This window comes from Bombus bifarius, unplaced genomic scaffold, assembly GCF_011952205.1.
Source record: "Bombus bifarius isolate JDL3187 unplaced genomic scaffold, Bbif_JDL3187 scf7180000008047, whole genome shotgun sequence".
Taxonomy (NCBI): domain Eukaryota; kingdom Metazoa; phylum Arthropoda; class Insecta; order Hymenoptera; family Apidae; genus Bombus; species Bombus bifarius.
The window spans coordinates 1005718-1023513 of NW_022884413.1; the positions used below are offsets into that span (position 1 = coordinate 1005718).

Consider the following 17796-nt stretch of genomic DNA (forward strand, 5'->3'; position numbering starts at 1 on the left):
AAATAGGATTCGTTCAACTTTAATAAACACCGTTGCGTTACTGGCCGAAATTTATGGACTAGCAGCCCGGAACGAAAGCTGTCCACCCTGCAATCACAATTATTCCACTTAGCTGTTGTACCATCCGGCTGAAATACAACGGCGCCTGTAATTACGTGAACAGAAATCGTTGGACGTCGATGTAACGGCGATTCGCCTCGACCATTCAGCTTCCATGGATTTACGTTTTTATATGAGTCGTTCTTCCAGTTCTATCTGGGATTTTCGTAATTGTAATGGGGTGATAAAGTAGGGTATAAGTTAATGGGGGAAATTAAAGTTACTCGAAGTGCAAAAGAGGCAACTACTAACGACGAATTCGGAAAGAAATATTACGAAATAAATATTATACGATAAAAATTGCTTGGCTTTCATAAATTTCGCGATCTTATGAATTTTCTACCTTCAGGCAATAATTTTATTCTTCTAAAATTGCTCTACTTATTCGCTCGTTATTTTGTATTTTTACCACGTTCCAATCTCACGGAAGAGCTTAACATTCCAATTTAATCTGCCACCAACGATTATTCGTAGCGAAATCCACTGAATTTATTTATTATCACCCTCGAATGACCTAGTCGTGGCTAAAAATGGGAGACAATTTTTAAGTAAACCGCTCTAAAGATGTCCTTTCTCTTTTGCTAGTGTGAACGTTAGAACATTCACGATTGGAAGAATATTTGCGAGAAAGAAGCCCGGAATTAGATTCCACCTCTGCTAACCGAAAGCCTCAAAGGAAACACACGGAACCACCCGGCAAACGAAATCATCCGCCATCGTTCCCTCTGTTCGAGCCTAGCCGTTTCTCTGTTCCAGTCTGACCCAGAACCTCCACAGATCTTCGAAAAACGCCCGACGAAACCAACCAGAAGAAAGAGGAAAAAACAACGAAAAAGGAGACGAAGTAGAAGATAGGAGAAAGAGAAACGACAGAGAGGAGAAAGGAGAATCGTGCAATAAAGAGGGATCCGGTTAAAGATTCGCTGGACGTACGTAGATGAAAATTCCAAAGTCAAGAGAGGAACGACCGAGGATAAGGAGAGCCAGCCTGAAAGGGTGGATCGAAGGGAAGAAGTGAAACGTTTCCCTCCTTTCTCTATTTCCCTCCGCGAGCAGAGGACTCTTTGCCGTTTTTCATTCCGGAAGATCGATCCTCGATGCCTTCTGCCTGGCCTGGAAGGATCAAAAGGACCACGAAGAGCTCTGGAAAGAAAGGAAAACGAAGAAGGAGCGTATCACCGTTGAACGAAGAGATGAGACGACGAGACGTGTTCTCCAAGATGGTGTGCGTAACAATAATCAAATACCGCGGGGAGAGACTCTCCCCGTGGGAAATAAAGTTCGACAGGAACGGAAAGCGGGGATTTCATACGGCGAAAGCGATCAGGAGATACAAACGTAAGCGTAAAACGTTTGCTTATGCTTGTTAGCGGTAAAGCGTGCTAAGATGATTTATCCTCGAAGTTTGACCAGGGTTTTGACGAGTTCGTTCGTTAAAATCTCTTCGATGCTAGAGGCGTTGAATGGACACGATTAGTCTTCGTTCTTCGTTTCTTAGAAAAATCACAGCGATGAGCGAACGGTAAATGACAGATCGCCGTTAAAAATAATTACTTTGGCTGGAACCTTCAACGAAGAATCATATTTAACGTATAAATTCTTTAGAAAGGATCGATATCACGTTCCCTTTCACCAAATGAAACCCGATTTAAAAGTGAAATTAATCATCGGTAAAAAGCAAAATCATAGTAGCGAAAGGGCTACTAATTTATACGAATACGTTCGCTTTGCATCGAATAAACGTACCTTTGTTACGATGCTAATGAACTGAACGACAGAAGATGTATTCGTTTTCGATAAAACCGATCTGAAATCTTAATATATTATATTTCCTTTATAAAACAAAATTTTATCGATAAATTCTTCTTACAGGATAAAAAGGATTGGTGTTCGAAGTGTTAATCACTTTGTATTTTCCATACGATACTCGAATGGATAACCCAAAAACACGAAACGAATGCGATTAGTTGTACTATGTTGTAACATACAGTTCTCTCTCTTAACACGTCGCAAACCATTTTGAGCTTGCCAAGTGGCAACTGAACAGGAAGTCATTAAGAATCCCGGATTAACATCGCCGTTATAATTGAAGTTAGTTCGCTGTAGTTTATAGACCTCCGCGCTCGTGTTAAACGTGCCAGTATCAGGTGCAAAGTATATAATAGAGTCGCAGTCATTATTATCCAGATACTGCAACTGAAGTTTCCCAAATCCCTTATCCTCTCCTGACCTTATATCGAATCCGAAGGAAGTAAATGCACAGGAAGGACCGGATATTAGCCGATTCACAAAAGTTACCATTCCAGGAGCAACTTCTCACGTGAATCGTACGATGCTATATTTGTCAAGTTTTCATTTAATATCCATTTAATTTCATTTTATTTGTCCTACTACTTTTACCGTTACTTTACTTTACCATTTACTTAGTTTACTGGCTAGACTTTTGCTTCAATTTACTATTTACTTTACTAAATAGCTTTGGTTTTACTTCATTTTACTATTCGCTTTACAAGTTTCTAATCCTCTACTTTCGTCTCATAGATCATTTCGATCATTTTCCATTTTGCAATTTTATCAACTTCCAATTATTCGTTATTCTTCTTCAACGTTTTTTATCGTTTCTCATTTTTTAATCTTATAGTTTCTAATTGCCAGGTACATTCCCTTTTGAATTTTCTCCGAGCTTGGATTATTCTTCGTTTTACAATTTTTTACTCTCGTTCGCTTGTTCCTCTTATTCTTTGCTTTACACTTACCATTCGTTGGTGCTCTTGCGACTCTTTCAGAACATCAAGAGCCAATCATTTTTCAGTTTATAATTTCGTAACTTTCGGTTCTTCTTTACTCTTTCCACAATTTTCCCATAATTGTAATCACTTTTTACTCCGATACTCCATACTTTGCGATATCTCGTCCAATTTCGTTCACAGTTTTAATCGCTTTTATATATAATTTCATAATTTTTCTACTCCTCCGGGGTATATCGAATTTTCTCACGATTTTAATCATTTTCAATTATACAACATTTTCAAAGTTCGCCACGTCGAAACGAAAGAGGTGGAACGGTACTGTTAATTCTCTTTGAAGAACAAGTTGCTCGTGGTTTCTCCCGCAACTCTGATAATAATCTTTACGCGAAAACTCGGCGATCGGTTTGACGATCGTTTGTTCCGTCTCATCGCAGCGCGGATCGCTCGAAGGCTTTCACTAGATCATCCGTAAGAACTATCTTTCCCAGAACCGTGTCTGCTCACGGCAGTTTCATCCGCCAACTAGAAATCAAAATCTGATTGAAATCCTGTGCACCGTCAAAGTTCTTGCCGTGTATCAAAGAGAGGTCGTAACGCGTTCTTTATAATCGCAACGAGCTACGAGCTTTTCCAAACATCTTTTGTGAACCGAGTTTTCATCAGCTTGAAACACGTTGATTGATTACCGCCGGTGAAACGTCTCTGATCTTTCGTTCCGCTTTCGATAATTCTGCACGCGTACAAATTTTCATCGCGAAACGTGAATCTTAACCAAGACATTGGTAAAAGAAAAATAGAAAGCGACTAAAGTAAATTTTATTTAGAAAAACAGCTCTGAGAATAATTGCTGCTTTATTCTTACTGGTGCGCGAATATTTATGCGTTTTTTGGGAACTTTGAAGCTGTAGAAAGGCGTATAATATACAAAAATACATAAAATATCCGATTGTTTGCCGGAAAAGTGTCTTTCTTTTACAGACGCGTCTTTTACAACAACTCATCTTTATACAAACATGAAACCTAATCTGTCGAACATTGTGATCTTTAACTTGATAGAACAGAATGGATCATACGTAATTCGATAAAATAATATAAAACGGAAAATACTGTGCATCCGTTATTTCCTTATAAAACGAAAGAAACTCTTCAGACGATCTAATAGAATCAGACCAAAGTATAATTATTAGAAGATCGCTAAGAGTTTAAGACCGATCTTGCGCTAGTCGTTCAAGTAATTAATCCATAGTTCACGCAATGAAGAGTAAAGAGCGAGCTTACATCGAATAAATGTAAGGAAAGCAGATGTATAAAATTTGGATGAGGTTACGTGGAAAATCGGAAGCTTCGTGAAGCCGAAACGCAAGCGATAATAAATACAAATATAATATAAATTATCCAAAGTAAAATACTGGTTTAATATTTAGCGAACGAAGCTAATCTCTGGTATAACTTGCACTTCTTTAATCGCGTTAGCGAAAGAAACGAGCTGGCATAAAAATTCATCGTTTAATTATTACAATATCCGTGAGAAAAATTCTTCTATAACCCATATAACTTTTCGTTGTACTTGGCGCGAGCACGTTCTTCCAAGATAGAGGGAGGAGTATTCATTCGCTTTCATCTCGATAGAATCGACGATCGGTTCTCGATATTGCCCTCTATCTCAATCGGGCAAGACTGCGATGAGAAAACACTCGTAGCACGCTCGAAAAAGGGAAACGCTGCTCGCTCGCCTTGTCTTCTCTTTCTCTATGGCATCTTGCGTAGTGGAAGACTCTTCTCCTGGATGATATCGCTGATTGAAAGCGGTTTGTGCCGTTCGATGCACTACAAAACCGTCTAGAACGAACACAAGCATTGGCAAGTAAAGATTCAAGCTAAAGTAAAGTACACCGAAACGAATAAAAGCATGGATAAATCGCAGATCTTAGGAAAATCTCAACGATATTCTTCGTTTCTTTTGTTTCTCTGTTTTCTTCGATTTTTAATACGTTTATGAATTCCGTATTTCGCTGTTTGATCAATGAGAATTTCTAACGAGCACAGAAAGATTTCAAAGGTTTTCCGTGATAGCTTTAAAATTACTTTTGGAGATGTTTTCAACAGCGAAGAGTTTATTGGGATTTTGTCGGATCGGTAGGACTTTTAAAAGAATTTTTCGAACGGTTCGCAGGTGCTACTGAAAGAAGTAATTTTCTGAGTAGCAGCTTTGTTTGTTCCATTTCCTTTCCTTTTTTAGACATGCTTTATCTTGCGGGATTATCGAGTCAATGCTTCAAAGTTGCTTTTAGAAATACACCTGTTTGGAAATGGTTTACAAGATTGAAGTTTAATCTTTTGGACAATTGATATTCGAACGTGAAATACTGTCAGGTATTCGCCCAGTCTTACGAATAATTTCTCGATAAGCCACTCGTTTTCTCCGGTTTCTTTTTCCGCTTATCTTGTCTACGCCTATCGCGAGAGAAAATACACACAACTCACGGAGAAAATATTTGCGACAGTTCACAGGAGGAAAAAGTAGCTACGGAACACTCTGCACCCTTTTGGTCCTTCACCACTCGTCTCAGAATTTCGTCCGGACATTGTCAACTCGATTGAAAATAATTGCAAAGTTCTCGTTCTCGTCGAACATCGCTCGAACAGCGGATGAAAGAATTCTAAGACGTCGCTAGAAATTATCCCTTGTCTTTCACGCAATAATGAAAGAATTCGCGCAGCTTGTCGAAAATTGTCACCCTTTTTCCCTCTTTTTCCTTTTCATTCGAACGATTCCCGGCGAAAATGTTCGCCTTAAATAAGTAAAAATAGCAGAGGACGCGCGTCGTTTCTCTCTAACTTTTTCCCAATTCGAAAATTCGAACGGTGATTCGAGCATAATTGGACGCTGTATGCGAACCGAGCGAAAACGTTGAAAATCGAAAGATTGATTCGTTTGATATCGTAAATTTCCTGTATATAATCGACGCGGCTTCCGACGGAAAATTATTCGATAGGCATGCTGTTAAATGTCGCTATTAAATCTGCGTGCAACGATGAAGTGGTCGCGTTCAAACGGCTATCCTGTTTCATTTTCGGCTCGTTTGAAACCGTTGAATAAATTTTGATTGCAACGTCTCGGTATGGAACGCGTGGCTACCGATAATCGCCGATGAAAAGATTCGGCAGAATGTTCCTCTTCACCGACAAAGGAAATTGAGAAGAACGCGTACCGGTGGATTTTGAAATATTAGAAAAATTCAACTTCAATTTCTTGCTTGCCGATTCGGATTTTAATAAAATTTAATAATTTGAATAAAATCTGGCCGACGCTCCAAACTAAGCACACAGAATAAAATTACCCTGTATAAGACCGTAATAAAACCTGTCCGGACCTACGGAATCCAACTACGGGGAACAGCAAGTAACTCCAACATTGAAATACTTCAACGCTTCCAATCGAAAACGCTAAGATCCATTATAAATGCACCCTGGTATGTCACCAACGAACTAATACATCGCGACCTCAAGATACCAACAGTCGAGGAGGAAATAGCAAAATATAGCGACAGGTATAGCAAAAGAGTCAAGAAACATCGAAACCCCCTAATTACCGGATTACTCGATACGTCGGACCAGATCCGCAGGCTGAAGAGACACTACCCGCTAGACCTAAACGCTAGATTCAATTAGTTATCTAAATTAAGTAATATTTACTTATTTATAATACTTACTTATAAGTTACACTTATCTATAATAAGTATTAACTTATTATAAATAGTTAGCCATGTCACTGCGCCACGGCAGAAAAAATTACTGAAAATTCTCAATGCGAGAATTGATTGTAAATTTTAATAAATAAAAAAAAAAATTTGAATAAAAGGAAAGGTTGAGCGCGGCGAAAAAAGACTGATTACGAAGGTGATAAAATAACGTACGATACGAATATTTAGGAGAAAAACTAAAAACTAAAAACTATCTCTGTTCGTCCTTAATAAATTCTTTGCACAAAAGGCGAACCTACACTGTAGCAATTTCATCGGCAGCGCACAACAGACAAATCACGGCAAAAATACTTAGAATGCAGGCAATAACCGTCAAGCAGAGAAGCAACGTTGCCCGTACGAAGGAAACACGAAAACGAGCCACGAGATTTAACCCTATACAAGTTCATGCTCGAAGGGAGACAACTTATTCAATTTTGTCGCTCATCCGGAAACAGCACGTCCCTATTCTGACCTGTATTTTCCTTGATTCCGCGATGAATCAGGCAGGATCGCGTTCCAGCAAACGAGATCCGTCCTCCAGATCTCTTTATATTATTTCGTTATTCTTTCACGAGTCGAGCCCACGAGACCGCTTGCTTCGCCAGGTTGGCCTTTCAATTTTCAGCGCACTATCCCGCTAACACAACGCGAGGTACTAGAAAATGTCGGCCATGAAAGATGCAGGAAGAAAACGAGTAGAGAGCAACGAGCTCTGTCGTTCTACTGCTCGTTTGTAACTCGTCGCTGGACGAACCAAGGGAAGCAATCAGCGACGATAATATCATTTCACCTGCCTCGAGACGAATTTCTATGCTAATTCCCCCTCCATCCAGCGAATTTCGATCGCTCGTATTTTTTAAACATTCCCAGACGCGCTGTTTTCTTGGTATTGTCAGTTCTTTCTTCTAGTTTTCTTGACCTTGTCTCTTCTTCGATTTATGTCCCTTGTGGAAGATACGAAACATTTGGAAGTTACAGTTCTTTTTTCGTTTCCGATCGTCTTCATGAAAACGTGAAAAATTCTTATTTCCTAAGTATAGAAAAGGTATAAAGCCTCTTAAGGATCGTTATAATTGTCAATTCAAAGGTTGCCGATATTGAAATAGCGAAATTAGAATTTTCACCATTTTATCTTCTTATATAGCCTTTTCACAGCAAGCTTCTCTATACTTGGCGTTCTACCAATTAATGAAAATATTTCTATTCGTTTTTTCTGTTTGTTAAAAGATCTTACTTAAATACGGCGCTTGTTTCACCGTAGAAGGTAAGGTTCGTTTGCGTAAGACTCTACATAAATCATTCTTTCGTTTACAAAATCTTGATAAATAGGTTCGAAGCTGTGCCTCTTTGAACACTTTATTTTCATGGAATCCTTAACTTTTTTATTTACGAGATTGCCTTCTTTATTTCGACGAGCTCGTGGACATTGTAAATTTAGCGAACGTTCTGTTTTCTTTGGAGTTTTACCTCTTTCCTTGAAAGTTATCTCTTTGGAGAAAGTTTCAGAAACCTGCGGGAAACGTTCGTGGGAATATGAAAAAATGGAATATTGCTGGGAAATAAATTTTATAGTAATCGTAGCAAATAAAGACGACCGATTCCAATACTTTGATTTTTCAATGCGCTAAAAAATTGCGATCCGATCGCGTTACGATAATTTTCACGCGTGTACTTAAATCTCTGGGAAAAATTTCCACAAAAATGAGAGTCGGCGAAGAATTTGCAAAAAATTTCCATTTTTTTTCACGATTCCATTATTTTGATCTGTGAAAAAGTAATCCAGAGGAACGAGACTTTAACAAAAAGTACAAAATTTCCTGCCATTTCCTCGTCGCAATTCCATCATTCTAATTCCCTGTACAAAAATAAGCGAAATGAACGAAATAAACAAAAAGCCTGGTAAAAGATTAGAAAACTCTTATTTTCTATCCTACGACTCCGCTGTTCTCTCTGACTTTCTGAAAAATTGCATCATAATGTTTTTTTTTTCTGGTTTTCACTCTTACAGGTACCAATACATCTTGTAGCGTGTCAAAATTTGTAAAAATCTGATAGACAACAAACGATAGTTTCATCTTTCTCCTCTTACTCTGGTTTCGTCGTTCCAAAAAATGAGATTCGATGATTTCTACTGTTGTCTCCTTAAAAGAGTAGCTAGCGAGGTTCGAGACACGTGAATTTAAACGGATGTATCGCGAGACCGAGCCGCGTAACAATGAAAGCACGATAAATGGAGATTGAAGGGACAGAGACGGTTGTCTTGGTTCGTCTTCAGTCACCGCTTCTGCTGTTATTATGAGTCATTATGAGCTTCAAAGCTGGAATATGGAACAAGTTACTATATACGCGACTCGCTCTCATTGTTTCGAGGGCCGCTTTAAAATAATTGCTAAGCGCCATTGTCCACGCAACAATCACCACGCTCGTATCCATTACATTCACAGAAGCGAGGTGTTGTCTCGCGCTAATCCTTCTTCACTGAATTCGAAAATGAAACGACCAACTTTAATAGCATTCTTTCTTTCCTCGCCCTTCGCCATCGCGGTGGGGAGAGGAGAAGAAAAAAGAAAGCGGAGAAGAAAAGATATCAACGCTACTTTCCCGTAAATGACAATGAATTTTCTGTAATTTTGTAGCTGCTCGCGTATTCTGTGCGTTTCACGGGCGGAGGTACAGGATGTCCGAAAAATTAATCCCTTCGTTTGTTTTTTAATAACTTGTAACGTTGTATTGGGAATTTGTTACGATGTTATTCTATACAGATGCACTGGAGATTTGATATATCTCGCGTGTATATTTTTCGCATCGGACATTTTTCCATTGTATTTATCAAAATCGAGAAATCAATAGGTACACGAAAGGGAAGAAAATGGAAAATAAAAGGTAAAAAAATGAGATGAAAACTGTATTCGAAGCTCGTATTTTTCCCAGGATTATTTTCATCCGAGGATTTTGTTATCTCTTAATTTCATATAAATTTCATGGCTGTCCGAATCGGCAAGGTTTTCTCGCGATTCTCAAACAACGCGAAAGCATTCCCAACGCTCGTGGGGGGCGAAAACAAATAGAACTCGTTAAAATGGGCCGAGGGAATCGCGTGTAATCGGCGAAACTCCTGGCAAGCCGAACTTCGCTATGGAAATTCCACAAGAGTGGCGAACATAAAGAAGCTCTTAGAGGTAGAACGCGTGCAAAGTCGAAAAGCCGGTCTCTAGTCGGCTTTTCGTTCCTCGTGTCCGGTTGTATATGGACGACACACCGCAATCGCATGAATTTCTGAGGACCACAGGGGACAAAATTCTGGAGAAGCTTCCCCTCTGCTAGGAATGTATTATTAAACAATTAATTACAATGGTCAGCACGCGGTCTCCCATCCCTTGTAGCCCAGCCAGATCATTCTTGAATTATTTCAGTGCAGACAGTTGCAACTCTTCGTCGCTGAATTACGATGTTGCCACGTATTCGAATTAACATAGCAACGAACGGTATTTTCATCGTTTCATTTCATTTCTTGAGTATCCTCTTAAAAGGGAAAAGTATACATAAATTGTACACCTAAATTAACTGTTACTTGCAATTCGATGGATCTAATAGGGTTCTTCGAGTTTTTAGAATTAACGTAGTATTAATTTTTCAAAAAGGACTACACCAACTTTAATTTGCAACTAAGAAAACTAACAAGATTCTCGGGTGCTTGTATTTTCTGATAGTATCGATATACCTTCGATTTGTTGTATTTTTTTTTTTTTTTTTTCATCTGAAATCTTGAACCTCTCCATTCCACTGGATACTGTTGAGTTGGCAACTAAGTGATCGCGGATTTTTGTCATTAGGTGGTATTGACAAAATCCGCGATCACTTAGTTGCCAACCCAATATATATTTGAAAAGTTTCTTTCGTTTTATAAGACGCACAATGTGTTTTGTCTTATATTAGTTTACTAAATTATACACGATAATAAAAATACGACGAAATGGATGATACCTAATTCAATAAAATAATATAAAACAGAAATTATTGTTCGTCTATTATCACCTTATGAAACGAAAGAAACTTTTCCGACAATCTGATACAATTACCAAAAATAGGATAATTGTGAAAGCTCGTTGGTAATATTATTAAATTTCTCAATGAAATCCGAGTATTTCCGAACTTCCTCTAGCATTGCTGCGTCCTTTTCCAATGAACGACAGCGTGGAACCACGTTAAGACGAAGGTCCATCTAATCAAACATCCACCGCCGGTGTCTCGGTTTCAGGCAATAAACTGATCTGCGACTGCAAGCTGGCATGGATCTGGGGCCTGAGGAACGAGACGAAGAACGTAAAGCTGCGGGAGTCCCTGGAGGAGCTCACTTGCTTCCTGGAGAGCAATAACGCAACGCTGAAGATCAACAACGACGACCTCGAATGGAACGAAGCGCTCGAAATTGCACGGAACTCAGGTAGGTTCAAGGTGCTTACACGCTTTTCGTTTCTACTGTCTGCCCGTTCAATTTTCTCGGACATTCTGCTAGCCAGATTTTCGTCTTAGACCCATTTGTTCTGTAAAACTATGTAACAGCGTCGATGAAGTTTTACGACGTTGCGAGTCACGCGTTTATAGCATTAATGCAGATATTCGGTAATAGCGAAACAAGAAAGTGAGAAGTTTGTAACAAAATAGCGAGTAATAAAGCAAAGTAACGAAATGAAGGAAACGTTGGAGAGGAGAGTTTTACGAATCGCGAGTCGCGTGATAAATTAGATAAGATGTTGCGAGTTAATTGTATAAAGTCGACGCAAGTTGAGGTGAAGTCGAGTAAATTTGTAAAAGAAAAGTCTATAACCTATGCATTTTGTAAATGTTAACGGTGAGCTTTTTCTCGGATAGTAGCACGAAAATGAAACGCGTAGCGTAAAACCGTGAACACGCGTGAATCGCACTTTATGATCCCGTTATTCGTATTCGGATGTTAATCTGTCGTCATTCAAAATATTATCTTTCAACGTGAACAAAAAAGCATTGAGAACAGTGGGCTGAATTCGTCCAAGTGCATTTCCCTCATTGTAACGAATGAATAAGGCTTGCTTCTTGGGATCTTGCATTGTCCGCTAGGATGGCTCCTTTCCCTACATTGTTTTCGCGGTTCATGGTAAACGTTACTTCGTACCGAATGTTTGGATCGAATTCTGATTCTCTGAGATACAGAAGAATAGACATTTTAACCATCTCCGAATTTATTTCGATTTACCAAAAATTAAAAGGAAAAACTTTGACTAATTATTCGTAGTAAAAATTCATCTACTCGAATCTAGTTTCGTAGATTGAAGCATACAATATTTTTATCGTTAAACGGAAGAAGGGAAATATTATTTTACGAAACTATCGGAACGCGATATGTGTGCCGTGTATAGATGGATTTTTAATCGATACATTTGAAAAGAAAAAAAAATCGTCTCTATTTATTAGCCACTTTGTGCAAAACTGAATCGCAGGAACACCTGTTTCGCGTTACAGTTTCTTTCAATTGGTACAAAGTGTGCCGGAATATTAACCTTTATAACGACCAGCCATAACGTAAATCACGAATCCATTAAATTCATTTATTTTGCTGGTGCGTTACATTTGCTATTACTGCCAGATACGAATAAAGGCTCGAAAAATGAAATGAAATACAAAAAAAAAAAGACCGAATACCGCTTGGAGACAAAGGAGCTTTCGTTTCATTGTAAACCATATCGACAAATAATATTATATTAAATTTTGTTCCATTGTTTCGTTGCACCTAGTACCCGCATTACATCCCAGGGGATAAAATTTCATAAAACAAATATTTTGTAATAATTCCCTGTGTCTCAACGATATCATCTGAGGGCTAAAAATTACTTGAATTAATCGAATTAATGAGAAAATTTAATGTCCAGGGCATAAAATTGCGGCTGAAAGCGAACGCTAAACAAATTAATCAACGTTCGAGATACGGAGGGAAATTTTGCAGTTTCGTTGTTCGTCCCTGCAAACTAATTTTTCACAATTAAATCACAACGTTTTCCGTTTCAATGATCAAATTCACCGTCGTACGAAATCTTTAATAATCCAGCCGATGCTTGGACTTACCGATATCTAGAACGTTTAATCAGTACCCGACCAATAAAATAGAATTTCCGATATTCCACTCGTTGTTAGAGACCCTCGGTATTTCGAATTTCAAATTCTCTGTTCGATAATCGAATCCTTCAAAAGGAATATTTGGTATCGGTTTAATTGATCGATATTCCTCGAGAGCATTTCAATTTCCTAGCAATCGGTTACAAATGAAAATGTAGTTATTCTCTTTAAAAGCTGACAGGCAAATTATACGTCGCTTAAAACGAAAATACAGAAAATTAACGTAACAGTAGGCGTACATAAATTAAAAGAGAAAAAAAAGATATCGCGGATATCGAAATTTTCATATTCCTAATAAGCAGACGACTTTTTCACAATGAGAACCATGGTCCTTTAATTTTCATTTTACTCTACACTTTCAACGACATTCCATTTTACCGAAATGATCAAAGAAAGGGATCCTAAGATTCTCGCGGACGACGGTTATGCGGACCACGCTGTACGTCCTTTTTTAAACAAAAAAGTTTCCGTTTTATTTCGCTTTATCTACGACATGTCAAGCCCTTTTCTCCTCTCTATTTCATTTCGCGATATAGAAGACCAAGGAAGGAAACAGCAACAATCTAGAACGCATTTTCGACGACTGCTCGATATGCATTTTGTTCGAATTTTCGATTCTCTGCTGTTACAGAGGAATATCGCACCGGGAGCTTGAGAGACGGCAGCATCGAGGACGACGACGCCTACTTGGGCGACGAATACGAAAGCAAAGATGGATACGAGGATTCTTCCTCGAATTCCGATTTTCAGCCGAAGGTAAGATATACGTTTACCTTCTATATTTTTCTTCCTGCCATCGAAGGGAACGGGATCAATTTCGCCCCAATTCCATCACCACGTTTCTTCCAATCTGTCGCTGAATTAAGGGACGAATAACCTGTCGCCATTATATTTTATGTTACGTTCATCGTGTCTTATCACGCAATATTTGTCTACAATTTCTACAACGTCTTTTATCTTCTTTCTTCGTGAACAATTTTGATATTCGCGAATATTTCTCTATCGATACCCGGTATTAGGTCGTCCGGAAAGTGTCTTTCTTTCGCAAACGTGTTTTTTACAACAGTGCACCTTCGTACAAACGTGAAACCAAGTCTGTGAAATGTTTATCTCAACAGAACGAAATGGATCGTACGTAATTCGACCAAATAATATAAAACAAGAAAACGTTGTACGTCTATTATTTTCTCATAAAACGGAAGAAACTTTTCGGACAAGCTAATATTTTAAGGAAATGTTCGATTTTACACCACACCGTTTACCGATCGTGCATTTAAGCGAACAAAGTGTCACGTTGATTCAATATCGACTCGAATTTCAGTAACCTGATTTTATTTTTATTTTATTTGATATTATTTTATGTACGAACAGATATCTGTACTGTAAGCAAAGCGTATACATCGTGCAGGTGTCGCGAGAGAAGATTTTCAAATTGCTTTAATCGCATATCCAAATGCCATCGCGATAAAATGTATCGGACGCTCAAGAGACGCGCGACCGAATTAAAACATGTAGAAAAATCGTCTGGAATTCGACGAAACGCTGCATACCGCCTACATGGGCGCGAAACACTGTCTGGTTATGAAACGCTGTTATAAAGTTCCTTATCACGAAGGGACCTTTGGTTTCGCCGGTTTTTTCCACGTGCTCGGAATTTCTCGGAGACTATTTTTTATTTAAATGTCCAACGGAAGCATAGGGTGCGGATAAGCTGACCAGGCATGACGATATTTCGGAAAAACCACAAGTAAAATCGACACTTTGTTCGAAATAGCGTAACTTATTTCTCTGCGTGACGAAAGGCATTTATTTATTCGTACTGCTCTTCTTTTTATCTCTTAATAAAAATGTATCGCGCCATAAAGTTTCAAGCGAACAATTTAACAAACTGTGAAATTTGTTTAACGAAACGCCGCATTCTATTTTTATATACAATTAAAACCGGCCAAAGCACTCAGCCACGTTTTTCGCCCCTCGATTTATTCTCAAAATATGTACGCATCGACTCACTTGTCAAAATAATGCCGTGACTAAAGTTTTAATTCGTCCGTTCGTTTTCAGCGGACAACACATTCGGACCATCGAATGTTTCCGATGTTGCGTTTAGTTGCGCCCGAAATGGAAAAAGCTTTATGAATCGTGAACGGAGGTTAAACGTGTGATGTGTATCAGCGTTCCACGTATAAAATTAATGTCTAATAAGATTCGAAAAGAAGTATCGAAATATCGTTTATTCGCGTGTTTATAAAATAAGCAGAAAGTAAAAAAGAAAGAGGAAGAAGCGGCGAAAGTTTTATCAATTGCGCCAACTTTCTCGATACCAGTCTCTTGCGTAGTTCCCGGCAATCCTTTCGAAGAAGGCGAGAAACTACAACCAACATCGTACGAATTCCATACAGACGTAAGGAAATGTTATTTATACGAATAGAAATTCTAACACCGTCGCAGGAATTTTATTTTTATTTTATTATCAGTAGACTGAATTGTCTAATCGTAAGAATATTCCTCAAAAAAAAAAAAAAAAAAACAAGAAAACGTTAATCAGAAGAAGATACGTTCGTAAAAACCGCAACTTGGATAATTCTTTCGTCAAGATGGGATAACTTAATCTCGCGGAACTCTTAGAACAAGCTCGCGGAACACCGGTTACTGAACCACTGGCATATAACAACGCGTGACGGTGAGCGATAGAGAGCACTAATTCCCTTACCCAGTGTCGTCTCGCTAATCATCTTTGCAGCTCTGCACAGTGCTTTAATTTAAGCTTACAAGAATGTCACTTCACCCTGGAACCGCAACCATCCCTCACTAAAACACCCTTCTTCGTGCATACTGTTACAGGTGCAGATGGTGGAGGGTAAACTGTGCTACGTGAAGAACCTATTCGACTTGAAACTAGAAGAGCTGCCGTGCCCGGAGCCCTCGAGGGAGGATTTAATGGCGTCCGAACAACCTTCGAGTCGCCATGAGAATGCTCGTGTCGGCTCCTCGGGTTCCATATGGTTTTCGTCTTCGCCTGACCTCGTTCGCCTCGACCTGTCCGTCCTCCTATGCTCTCTGCTCCTGTTTCTGTCGGTTCTGTTCACGTAGAAGCGGCTATGTTCGCCGGACGGCCCAGCAAACAGATCGGAAAGGCGGCCCGTGCACGAGGACGAGGACGGTTCTCGCTATTGCGAAACATAAGAGCGTGCATAATCGAATCGCGCGAGGTGTGTATGTGTGTGTATCGTCGCGTGCGTTCTCACCGGTGCTCTTCAAGGTTTGACGCGTCTCGAACGATCCTTCTTGCCGAGGAATTTTTATTTTCTCACTTCGAACAAGCTTTCTCCGCCGTTGTCGCTTGGCAAGATAGATTTTATGGATATTCGCAGAGTATTTGGTATTCTTGCGGTGAAAGGAATTCGTTGTAGCAAGGATCGTGGACTAAAGGGTGCTATCTCGCCGAATTTGAGCTTTGGCGCGAGATCAAGCGATGTATCGAGTTTCTGGGATTTTTAACGATGGGAATAATCCGGTTGACAACGTTTCTCGATGAGACGAAGCGAGTTCCAAGCCTTGGGAAATTTATGGCCAACGAAGGAGCAATCGATACGACGTTTTACTCTACAAGTTTAGGAATTACGCGTTCCAACGTTTTTCGAGTTTCCATTTCAAGAAGCTTTTATGTTTCTAAATTGCAACGAAGGCTCGGACAACTCCATGATCCATAGTCTTCTTCTAAACACGAAAAAGCAATCGATCTGGCATGCCAAACGTTACGTATCTCGATCGATCTCTTCTTTCCACCGATATCCGCAAAATCTAACTAAACCAATGAAACTTACGAGCGTGAGAACTTGAACACGATGAAACGAACGACTCGAGAAACGTCGATCGTCGGTTTCAGCCAACAAGAAGCCGAGGTGAGTGATAGGAATTGCGAGGCGACGACGAGCGAAACATCAATTTGGCTCTTCTCGTAAATGAAGAAGCGTTCAAGTCGCGTCAAAACCGTCCCGGAACGATCGACGGATCGTTCGCGAGGCTGAATTCCACCTACGCACGGTGAGGAGAATTTTGAAGCGCGTGCTGTCGGACGTCGACGAGACTCGAATCGGATTTATCGAGCGCGATCTCGCGAGATGACACGGAGTACGCTTGGAATATAATATATGCATCTTCGAGGGGAAAAACACGTTCCATTCACGTTTTTCTACGCACGGACTCGTTATCGCCGCGTACGTTTACAGGCTGCTTAACCAGCTGGCACTTTTCAGTGACCATTTTGTATTATTGACTTTTCGACGTACTTTTATTCTCCATAATGGAGTCCCTTTTTCGAACGATCGATTATTAAATATAAACTCGTGTTTTTCGCGCGACTTTTTCATTAGCTCGCTCGATTATAGAGAACGTTTGTACATAATTGGTGGAGAATAGTCTTCGTGTGCTTTATGGCCGATCTTTCGTATCCTTTTCTCGGTTTTTTACACGCGTCTCGTGTCAAGATTTATTATCGGTCGGCAAGGTGTCGGGAAAATCGAGGGATTCGAAGGAAAATTGGTACAGGTGATAAAACGCCCTTAACCGATAAGAAAACCCTTTCGAGGCTCGATGTTTCGTGGGTCGTAGAAAGAAGTTCTTTCTAATAATTGATATAACAGTAGATATAAATTTTGTCTAGAATTTACGTAAGTAGAACATAGGATTAGTATCGATGATTATATTACGATTTAGTTAATTAACATTTTTAGCGATTTTACTCCATTTATTGTTCTTTTTTTTTCTACACGTTTACCGCGGAAGGAACAGCCTTTCTCAGGAAGAATGGGAAAAATGTCTTTGAAAAGTATCAATAAGTAAATTACAGACTGGATTATCGATTACGTAGATATCTAATTTCGACTAATTTCCATCGGATGATCAATCAGCGATAACTTAACAACATTAATTGGATATAAATTCGCAAATGGAAATGGGAATCCGATCGGGTTGCAATCGACGAAATTACAGCCTCTGATGAACTTCCACTGATACCTGTTCATTTTATCAATCACAGAGTACCCCTTACT

The 17796-nt window shown here is 39.3% G+C and overlaps 1 protein-coding gene across 2 annotated transcripts in view; it reads left to right on the forward strand.

Moving 5' to 3' along the window:
• The window catches only part of LOC117207855 (connectin-like), a 342185-nt gene extending 326217 nt beyond the window's left edge, over nucleotides 1-15968 (forward strand). For both annotated transcript variants that reach the window (XM_033448491.1, XM_033448492.1), the window contains 3 exons: nucleotides 10854-11039; nucleotides 13377-13501; nucleotides 15587-15968. In XM_033448491.1, coding sequence (XP_033304382.1) covers nucleotides 10854-11039; nucleotides 13377-13501; nucleotides 15587-15835 — 560 coding nt within the window. In that variant the 3' untranslated portion in view covers nucleotides 15836-15968. The remainder of the gene's footprint in view (nucleotides 1-10853; nucleotides 11040-13376; nucleotides 13502-15586) is intronic.
• The last annotated feature ends 1828 nt before the right edge of the window (nucleotides 15969-17796 follow it).